The following is a 12,432-nucleotide window of genomic DNA, read 5'->3' as shown; positions in this document are numbered from 1 at the left end:
TTTTATCAATTAATTAAATTAAATATTAAACGAACACAATTATTATTCAATGTTAAAAATTAATCTTGATTTAATTTTTAAAATATGTTATTTTATAAATAACAAAACCCAATTTATATTAAATATATTAACTATATTTTTTATGTGAGTTGGTGGTAATTTTTTTTCAATTTTTTAGTGCAAGAACTTATAGGAAGTGCACCGTAAAAAAAGATGTGTGCATATTATATTTAGTATTGTATGGCTATTTAAGTAAATCATATTATTCTAGCATCATTAATAATTTAAGAATAATATTAATTAAACTTACCGTTTACCGTATTAATAATAAGTAATAACAATATAAACTATGACCTTCTTGACACCTAATGTACAGAGCGACATCAACTTACCGCTTTAAATTTGAAGACGTTATGCATTTTTGAACAATTTGAAGATAGTTCTCGAAGCTTAATTAAATTTTAGTTGTTCTAACTAGATCATTAAAAAGTCACAAAGAATTTTTATTTTGATAGAGTCATAAATTATGTAAATTAAATTAAATTATATATGAATATAGTTTATTCTTATTCATACAATATATTCTAATTTTCCTATTTTCATATATTACCGAAAATGTTTCCTCATAATTCTTTTTTATGAACACTTATGATTTGAAAACGTCATGATACAAACATAATGGAAGTAGGGCTGAGATTATTATTTAAACCCTACAATTTATCTTCACTTTAAGATTTAACGTAGTAACAATGTAACATACAATACTTAAATAATAAATGCTTGTAAGAACAAAGGTGAGCAAACAGACAAGTCACTTCAAAAAGGAATGCTGTCTAAAATATAAAAAAGTTTTATTTATAAGTCATTCATAAAGCTTCATTGTGTGAAGTATAGACTTTTTGACCAGATAAAAAATAAGATTAGTAAAAAGGTACATAATATTGTTCCAGCATCACTGATAATTTAAAAATAACATTGTGAATAATATCAATTCAGTTTACCGACTACCGTATTAATATTAAGTAATAACAATATAGAATATCTTTGACTGACATACCGTCTCCGCTCACAATCGTTTTTTGCTTACAATTATGTTATATTATTGAATTCGAATTTAATACTATCCATTACAGCGATCTTCTAGACACCTAATGCACAGCAGAGTGACATTCACTTACCCGTTTTTTTTTTAATATTAAAACTAAATTTATCAAAGTTTAATAATTTAATTAAGATGTGTACTATTTTTAAATGTCCTATACAATATAATGTTACTAAAAACAAAACTATTCTTGGAATAATAGTACTTATCAAAAAAGAATTTAAGATACTTATAAAATACGCCATTGCCCTCTAAAATGTTCGCTACGTTCATAAAATACAAACGTGCTTACTATCAAAAAGATCAATAAATGTGTAAGGATCAGTAGGTTTTTATAGGGGTGCGTAGGAGACAGCAGCACTTTCCTTGAAAATAATGAAAATACTTAGTTAAAATTATTTTAATTATTAAATATAGTTTCTTTATAATTTAAGAATAAACTTAAGAACACAAATGATGAACAGAAATAAATAAAACATAACTATAATTCAATGTGGCTTACATCTTCGGTACCACATGTACACAGATACTATGGAAACTACTAAAGACATATACATATAATATCTACGATGAATATATTAAAAAAAATTTTTAATACATAATGTAATATAGAAGGGAATATGAAGGATACCTACCATGACCAATAGGCTTTGCAATGTTCAACAATCACCTCTCGTTCCGTTAATATTGTTATATAGAGCTCAATATCTATATTATTATATAATCTTCCTCGCAAAAATGTAATGTTAGAAACGTTACAGAATTTTGGATGTCAAAAATATTCTTTTACGTAGTTTACACATCAAAGTAAATTCCTACCTAAACCATTAACTTTGGATAATAGAACTAGAAATAATTGCATTTTTTTTTGTTGTTGTGCGATAGAGAAAGCGATGGTGGAGTTAATTTCTGCTATCGTCATCAAACTTTGATTTTGGGGTGTGTGAAATATTCAATTTGAGTAATGACGTTACTTGTTCAAAAGTTGTAAGTCGACGTGGCAATGGACGTTTCGACACCCGCGACGTATGATGTTATAAATCTGTGTAATTTTGTGACCTTTGTCAACTATATCCGATGTGATATCGTGTTGATTGGTAAAGTGGTAGTGGATTCTGAGAACTGTGCTATATTTACTGATGTAATACGATAGGGAGAAACTATAATGATATTCAAAAATCAAAGAGGATTATAGGACGAATTCCTTGGTATAAGTTATGATTATGTTATTGTTTTCACGAGTTTTCTCTTTAATAAAAAAATAATTCATGGTTAACTACAAATAATTTGGTTTTGTTAATGAGACTTGGAATAATAATACTAGTATACAGTGTTTAGAAGATAATTCAAATTTTTAACAAATTTAAAAATATCGAAATGCATATGTCCACAATTTTTTATTGACATTGTAAGAACAAATTTAGCAAATTGTAGATTTTATTGTAATTTAAAACATAAACCAAAGGGACTTGAAACTTTTTCCTATTATATTATTATTTATTATTTTCCGTAATATAGGTACAATAATATTTTCAAAACGTGTTGAATAATTTGAAGATATTTTATCTAATTTCTATCCACACTACCCTAAGATTCATCGGTATTTACTATTACATTAATTTGAATACTAATAGTATATGATAAATCTATCCAATATTAAAATAATAGTTCGTTTTTGACCAAAATATGTTCAACACACCATAATAACATGACCAGCAGAAAAAATACTATTAATATACTTGTGAAGTTGTGAATAAATTATAATATATCCATAGACACATCTAGGATTTGCTCACCCGAACATTCACAGAAAAACGTAAGCTCATATTCTAGGCAGTAGTTTTATTTGATATATTTTCTGTTTATTATAAGTATGTGTATTATATTTTTAAAAACTGTTTTTTCTTCAACAAAGCAACAATACTGTATCCATGCCTAAGAAAATATTAGTGAGTAAACCGAGTAAAAGTGAATCGTTTCAATATTATGAACCTTCAACCTGATATTTATTAAATTGATAGGCGAGATATTCTGTACAAAGAATATATAACTAAACAACACTGTATTCACTATACAACCATTGAATAACAAATGTATAACCACTGTGGGTATGCGCCACGTAGACGCTAACATTCACCAGTTATCATTTTATCAATTAACTTCGAATCGTTGTCATATTTTAACTTAATATTTGCTATTCCCATCTAAAAGTTACATACACTATACCATGATACATCTTCTACTCTTTTATAATTGTGTATTGGGTTTATAGTAAGGATGAATATTTTGATAAGTAACAAGAGCTCTATCAATATTCAATATAACTGTGTATTTTGTGAACATTTGTATAGTTACTCACATACACTAACATTTTAAAACATTTGACAATAGGACATATTTTTTGTGATTTCTGAATATGAAAGTACAGTCTAAACCAGCTGTTATTAGTATTATATCAACATAAATAAATGTATATATTTAAAGTAACTAAACGCCTAGTTATAATATTATGTTTCCCCAATAGAAGTGCAGGATAATGGTTATACATTTCTCACCCAGCATACCATGATTGATTTAACATTATTCAATTTTAATTATTTTATCATAAATAAATGCATATTATAAATTTTAAATGAAATTTATACATACACGAACGCACATAAACCTACTTTTTGTATGTTTATTTTAAAACTGTTATTCTTTATTTTTTATTGATTAAAATAAAATTATTTATTATTATTTGTTTTTTACTCAATAACTGTGTCTGATCTAAAAATTAAAATTCCTAATTGGACTATACCTTTAATTTACACAATGATTAGGTGAATGTAATGGCAAACGATTCTCGTGAATTTTTCAATATTTTCGGACATCACTAAGAATATATTATAGCTAATTTATGTTGCTACAAATCTCAAATTGTATAATCATATAGGGGCCTCAAAAATACGTTGTAAGTAGCATTTTTTAAATTGACTTTTCAAGTTAAATTCTGATGTACTTAAATATTTTAACTAAAAATAACTAATTCAGTTATGTTGATGTAATTTTAAAAAATATTATTCATATATGTTTAAAACTACTCACCACAACGTACATTATTATTTAGTATGCACAATGACATTTTCAAAGTATTTAGATTAATTTTAAGCTATTTATTCCACGAACCTGTTCACACTGTTATAAGGTATGTCGTTATTGACTTATAAATTTATAACAGGTAGTAATATTATAGTAATTATTTATATATCATAATATAATGCAATTTGTTGATGGCATTAGTTCAACTTAGCATATTGCAATATAGATGGCCGTCTTTGCTCAGAATCGTTTTTTGTATGCATTAATATATTATTGAATTCGAGTTTAATACATGCATTAAAGTAACCTACTCAACGATGAATTGCCTACTCTCGACTTAGGGAATTTACAGAAGAGCGAATTCGTCGATAATTTGATTTATTTGTGTCAGTTATATAGGTATAATAATCGGAGTATTTATATGTACTATATTAACATAACGTTATGATAGACACGATGTAATCACATTAAAAATATTATACAAAGACCATACATAATAACTTAAGAACAGTAAGTTCGTCGTCTATGTAACAAAAAATGAACAATCTATAGTTTAAATTAATATAATATGCTTTTACAGTATGGCAAAATGTGTTGTCTAACGATGGGCGTTTCAGTGGTAGGAACTAGGAGCAAAATTTAATTAAACCAGATCTTGTGCAGTATGCCATTTGTATGTTGTGTAACAAATGTTATTTAAAACATTACAAATAAAAACTAAACATTCTATAAATATGTATATTGTAAATAATATAAGATTTAATTTACATTGATCGTTACAATTTGCTTCCGGCACACATTATATTTTAGGTAACTATATAGATTTTTGAGTTAAATTTAATAAATGTTTATAAGTTGAAACTCGTAACATTAACTAACTACGACTATGTACAATTTTTAGTTCGGTAAAATAAACTGAATATAATTATATCTAAGTATCCTCGCTGGTATTTGTATTTTTATTTTATAATTTGTTTATCATGAAAGAAACAACAAGGTAATGGAATCTCTAAATGTTACAACAGATTTAACTTAGATTAAATGATATTAAGTTACAAATTGTATCCCCTCCATTTACGAAATGTGTTCTTGCCAACTATTAAACTAGGAATATAATATGTATGCATTCGTAAAACAATGCATTAACACTATGCACATTGCTTTTACAATTAATATTCTAACTATTATAGTACAGTTAAACAATATGTCCAAACACAATAGAATTAATATAACGACATTTGGCCGCCTGACACTGTTTGTAGTGACTGAAACTATAAGTGTTGTTTTTGAGTTATATATACTTTGAAATGTCAACAAAAGTATGGATAAAAAGTAAAAAATAACGTTATTGATTGTATATAGGTACCCAGATATTGTGGCTTATAGGTGTAAGCTTATTTAAATCACGAATTTGACTACCTAGTCATTTCTCATTAGCAGTGTTTGTAAAGAACGCTTTCTATTTTGGTGAACTTTCCGAACACTGGTCAATAGTATAAAGCTAATGGCCCTCTTTGCCAAATCTAACTTAAAGAAAAACAAATATTTAAAAAACATTTTCTTAAGATAGTTGAAGAGTAAAATAATATTATAAAATTATTGACATTGGTGTAGGTGTACGATAACATTTAAATAACTTAGCTTGATTACACGTCCACTGATTTATATTAAATATGCAGGTTTATTTGATTATTTTCAATATTCTTGTATTCAAAACTAGACACTGTTTGTAGTGACTGAAACTATAAGTGTTGTTTTTGAGTTATATATACTTTGAAATGTCAACAAAAGTATGGATAAAAAGTAAAAAATAACGTTATTGATTGTATATAGGTACCCAGATATTGTGGCTTATAGGTGTAAGCTTATTTAAATCACGAATTTGACTACCTAGTCATTTCTCATTAGCAGTGTTTGTAAAGAACGCTTTCTATTTTGGTGAACTTTCCGAACACTGGTCAATAGTATAAAGCTAATGGCCCTCTTTGCCAAATCTAACTTAAAGAAAAACAAATATTTAAAAAACATTTTCTTAAGATAGTTGAAGAGTAAAATAATATTATAAAATTATTGACATTGGTGTAGGTGTACGATAACATTTAAATAACTTAGCTTGATTACACGTCCACTGATTTATATTAAATACGCAGGTTTATTTGATTATTTTCAATATTCTTGTATTCAAAATTTTACGAGCTCATTCATTAAGTATTAAATCTGGTCTGCTGATAAAAATGTAATTGTTTGTTCAGAAGTCCATGTCTTCTTTAATATAATATTTATAACAATATGTCTACTGGAATTATGTCACCATACATGACATTACAATAATTACTAATTAGTCGTATAGTGATGTACGGAAAGAGTTGTAATAATAATTAGACATCAGAGCTACACTAAATAGAAAACAGACCAACATTTTGAAATTAAATAAAGTGAAATGCATGTGTAAATTAAGTTTAGGAAATAAACTAATATATTAACTAATTTATCTTACATAAATTAACTAGTAGCGCTATGCAGGCGAGGATCCAGAAAATGTAAACAGGGGGTTCTCAAAAAACGAAAAAGGTTATAGCTGGCTATTGTAGATTACATAATTTAAAATACAAATTTATTTTATTGCCCGGGCATCCATAGTCGCCTCCCTGAATCCATGCCTTTTGCGATGTTATTAATGTTATTTAAAAAGTGAATAAATTGATAAATTGACGTATAAGTTATGCATTCAATTATCGAGTACTCTAATGACCTATAAAATCGATCTCATCAATATTGTCATTATTAGTTTTATAACTGATAATATATATTATAACATATAACTTATTGAACATTGTCATTATTAACTTTATTATTAAAAAAATACATCAATGAATTCTTCTTTACCACTATTTAATCAACATTTCGAATAACCATCTATAGTCGACGCATTTTTTTTTTATTGAGATGTAATAATCATTTTTAAATTATTATATAATAGTAACACTGTACAATACGATTTCAACCACTTTTAATATTTCCATCAGTTTAAACCAATATCGGATGTGTAGGTAGTAGAACAGTAGGAACCTGGTAGAAGAGTTACCAACGTAAAATCTGAATCCAATTTCCTATCGATTACATAAGCTATTTTAAACTTTTGAAACGCGTTTACTACTATACGAAAATTGTTTTTTTTTTCGAAGAAAAACAGTGCATCTGTTTGAAAACCAATCGCCTCGTCGTTCCTTCCGGAAACAAAAAAAAAAGGTAATTTTCAATTTTGTTTTATCTGAACGTCGAAAAAAAGCTATCAAAATAAAAATAAAATATTTATTTTCTACTTTTTCGCATTACTAAGTATACACCTACATATTTATTTTATATTTTATATAAAATCACGCGAGTAACACAATGACGCACGTTTTGATGATATCGTTTGTCATTTATAAAACGTATTACATATCAACAGATAAAATCATACAGTATCGCTTTAATACAACAACTGGCGTTCTAAACGTTCTGTAAAATCTCGTTCGAGACACACATGACACATTAGCATCGGAGAGAATATAATTGTACATATAATTATTGTAGACCATGACATAGGTACCTACTATAGCTACCTACATATTTTGGTTCCCGAAAGAGTGAAAAAATAAACCAGAACGATACCTAGTCCCTCTGAGAAATAATTAATAATAATTCGTTTAGAGGCTGTGGTAGGTTAGATAGGTAGGTAGATAAACTGCAGATAATTGGTCAAATATTTAAATTTGAAGACAATCACTACTGAATACACGATATTTGATAATATTATTCTATTCTTCAGTAGTCGAGATATTATGAGTCATAACTCATAAGTTATAAGTTATGGCCACATTAGAGTAAATAATAATACACATTCCTCTGTTCAAAAGATACTATTATATTTTCCCTTGGTACATTTATAGTTAACGAAAACTTCAGATTTCGTACACTAGATTTGGGTCACACCGAGAGGGTAATATATTAAAACCCATAATTTAATTATACTTTTTTTTCCTCGGTGCTTTGAAACGAAATATAAGAAACTACAAGAGCAGATCTAATTTAGAACTTCGCCTTTCCTCGATTCGATGTGTACGTGACAGCCTGAATGATTTCGTCTGATTAGATGTGATTTAAAATTATCTCTCATAGAAAATCTTATCATTTTGGTTATATTTATATTTTAAAAAACGGGGAAAATTCAGTGGTGGTTCTAGCTTACGAACACGATGGGCTAATGCTTGTAAAAATTGCTGGTGCAACTTATTGACAAATTAAATAATGTACCCACTACTAATATTATGAAAGTTCTTCGAGGAAACTAACATAAAGATTTTATTAAAAAAATATAGGTGGAGGGAGGAATTATATTCACAATTAAAACCTCTCTTGTTTCAAATTGATCTGCTGTATAATAGGTATCGAATTTATCTTACCATTTACTAATTAGTAAAATCATTGCATACGAAAAACGATTCTGTTAGCCTGTAATACAAAAAAGATATTTTATTGTACGCTTATATTAGAATTAGTAATTTATTTTTTTATATTAGAACACTGTAGGTTAAACAAATTTTTGCCAAACACATTTAATTTATTAAATTATTTATTATTATAATAATATTATGCATATTGCATGTATTTCATATATAATTGTTATTATTTACGTTTAAGTTAATACAGACTTACCATAGAACGGTGTGAATAGATTCTTAAAACTAATATGAATATTATTAAAATACCATTATATTTAGTTAATAATAATAGGTATCTATATTACACAATAATAAAAAATTTCAAGTCTATTCTCATATTTTTTTTTTAAATTTCACCAATATAACTGTACTCGATATTTTTCTTTTAAACTAAAAACGCATGAAAAAAATGTCGCATAACATGTATGTTTTATATTTTTATATTGCGGTACAATCAAGTTATGAGGGATCTTGTATTCAATTTCCAAACTCTTTGACCTGGTATAAATATCTTATCGACATTTGCAAAATAAACTAACAAAAATCGACATTTAAAATGCCTATAAAACTTAAAATTGATCTTTTACATCCTAATAACTAAAACCAATTAATGAAAAGTCTTTATTTTTCTTATAAATATCCAATCTTGGCTAAAAAAAAATTGATTTGGGTTCCTGTAAAACTTTTTTTATTTCTTGGAAAGAAAACTTATAAGAAACCTTATTTTCAAGCCCAAGTATTATGATTAAAAAAGTTATGAATTTTTAATTACAAATTGTTATTATGTTGACGAATTTCAAAGTGTGAAATTTAAACCCTTTAAACAAATTTAAATTTAAACGGTTTTAAAAAAATTGTATTGTGTTTTCGATATTTTTTTTATTTCTATAAGCACAACATGTGTAATATCAAGAACTACCCACAAAGTTGAAGATCAAAGCATTTTTTCTACTATAAAAAGTGTCAAAGGACACAAGAAACAAAAAATTTTACAAACATCATTGTAAAACCAATACATTTATCCCTCCACCTTGCAGAACCTAAAACCCAAAATTTGTTTGATGATAACGTCATATGGTTTTGTTCGTTCACTAACCTGTGAAATAAACCTACACAGTGTGAATAATTAATTTGTTCATATGAAAACTTAAATCATCAAACATTTCTGGACTTTCAACAAATATTGTAAATTGCTATTTTTAATAAAGTGACCCAATATTAATAACAGGACTTTCATATTACATCTGGCCTAACTAATACACATCGAAGTAGTCTTGACGTTTCTACGTTGGTTCGAATTTAAAAGAATAATGGTTTGATTCCCAAACGCGGTTTCACTATAATAATAATAAAAACATTATTTTACTGGCTCCGATATTGGAAGAGATTCGTTGGCGCAATTACTTTTTCCCATCGTCCATAATGGCCTATTATTACCGGGAAGCCAAATAATCGTTAAACGTGACTGCCACGCGCATATTGAATTTTACTGAAAATCGTTGTTTACAAATTATTGAATAGATTTATTTTTACAACCGGGTGTAATAATTGATAACTACGACCAAATAACTAAAAATAATCAAATAACTAACACCACCCACCAACTATAATCTTATATACCTGTTGCCTCATTCGAATTGATTACATTTTTTTTTTCAGATTCCAGTACAGATATGCAGATAAGCTTGGAAAATCGAAAACAGGTTCTCGAACGAGCAGTACAAACAGAAGAGACGAGAATCGTACCGGAATCGTAATCGACAAACAATTTCGATCGTACAATATCTTTTCCTACCCGAATCCCCAGCTGAAAGCACAAAGGTACATGGGCATGACTGAAACAATCGTTATGTTTTCCGGAGGTTTTAAGAACTTACCAAGTTGCAGAGGCGTGTAATAACAATAATAATATTATAAATATAACAACAATGATACGAGAGTGGCCATATCAAAAAATTAAAATTATATTATAACTACTAGTTAAAAAAAAATTGAAAAGTTTTTTTGCTTGTAAAAACTATTTAACTCCCGTGAACAATTTTAAAATAAACTAAGTTGATTCATTGAGCTTTTCTAGAAACAAGTAAATATGTATGTATTCTTCAACTTTTGAATTAATCAATTCCAACCATTAAGTTATTGACATTCGAAAGCAGTATATAACGAAAATATAGAGTATTAAAAAAGCTCTTGAAAATCGTACCTATACTATTTCTGTAAATAATATATAAAATATTTAATAATATAGGTAATTATTATAAAAACATGTTAAATTATCAAATTATATAAAAAAAAAAATATATACAAAGTAAGAAAAAAAAATCTGAAAGACTTATAATTGTTTGAGGCCAATAATTATAACGTGCATCGTGTCATAAAATAACTAATTTTAAAAATAAATAAAAGTTTAAAAATATATTTAATTAAACCAGCATATTATTATGGAAATAATTTAACTTTGCTGAGCGGCTGTTGTCTGTTTTAATTTTGAGTACAATGTAGGTACTTAACATAAATTAGGAAATAACTTCTTTGTTTAGTTGAATTGTATATTGCTAAAGAAGTTAAATTGTTTCTCGTAATTAAACTAGGTACTTTAATTTAATATAATTTGAAACAGTTTTTTTTTCTAAAATTAATTATTATGACATTACATTACTTAACCTGTAAATGACATGAGTAACAGACGTTTTAAAATTATTTTTTTTATTCAGTTGGTTTTTTCACACAGCATTCGCTAAGTTTTTTGTTGATACCATAATGTCACTAACGGAACGCCAAGTGGTGAGAGATGTACAGATACCTTTATATACTATATTATGTATATTTGTGGCCTCGTCAACGTGCAAGGCGGTAGCTGCAGTTTGTTTGCCGTTTTGTCATTCCAATTATAAATAATTGCAGAACCCTTTCATTTTGCCATACAACTCACTAAGTCGGATTATTCTAATCGTTTTGGAAATTACAAAAGCATCATCTGCGACGTATAACTACTATTATTTCATTAATTGTACCTACACGAATATACGATGTGGGTGAGTTTAAATTATCCGGCGGTCTACTTAGTACCTAGTTAGATCTTCCGAAACAGTGACGAATTTAACCTTTAACCCGCTCGCGGAAGGTTGACTGAATTTTCCTTTTTGATGAAGAACACGAATAGTATATACGACATAATACAGTTGAATGTGAATGTGCATATGATTATAATATGACACTAATCTAATCCGGGTGTGTTTGCGTAGCAATATGTCAAACAGTAACATTTCTCAGACATTTGTTCGACATTTGACAGTCAATAGGTCAAACTCATATTATTTTATAACTTTTTTAAATTTATTTAATGGCCCATATCATTTGGGTAAAACGTTATAACGAAAGATAGAGTAGGACGTCATTCAAATAAATTTGTATTTAAACAATTATGTGAATAAAATGTTATTTGAATAATTTTTTATTCAAATACATTCTTTGTAATCATACGAATATAAATTTATTTAAATTATTTTTTAAAATTAATGTTCAAATCGTTTTTAAGTTCAACTGACGATCTAATAAAAAATAATAATGTAAAACAATTATTGCGTAGAAACATTTTTTGAATAATTTTTTATTCGAATAATCTGTTTGAAAATTATTTGAATGATTATAAAAAAGTCATTTGAATAATTATTTAGATAAAAATTTGCCTAACTCTGCAGTTTTATTTTTTTAACGTACTTCGCCATTTGCACGAATGTGACATCGTTGTGAATGGTATAAAGC

General features: G+C 27.0%; 1 protein-coding gene across 1 annotated transcript in view; it reads left to right on the top strand.

The window, feature by feature from the left end:
• LOC111039391 (metabotropic glutamate receptor 2) overlaps nt 1-10,643 on the top strand; it is a 170,691-nt gene extending 160,048 nt beyond the window's left edge. The window contains exon 14 of the mRNA XM_022322901.1: nt 10,327-10,643. Within this exon, the coding sequence (XP_022178593.1) occupies nt 10,327-10,424 (98 nt within the window). The 3' untranslated portion in view covers nt 10,425-10,643. The remainder of the gene's footprint in view (nt 1-10,326) is intronic.
• Nucleotides 10,644-12,432: the final 1,789 nt, after the last annotated feature.

Source organism: Myzus persicae, unplaced genomic scaffold (genome assembly GCF_001856785.1).
Source record: "Myzus persicae strain clone G006 unplaced genomic scaffold, MPER_G0061.0, whole genome shotgun sequence".
NCBI classification, from domain to species: Eukaryota; Metazoa; Arthropoda; class Insecta; order Hemiptera; family Aphididae; genus Myzus; species Myzus persicae.
Note: the sequence above shows the minus strand (reverse complement) of the source record. Positions and strands in the feature narration are given on the sequence as shown.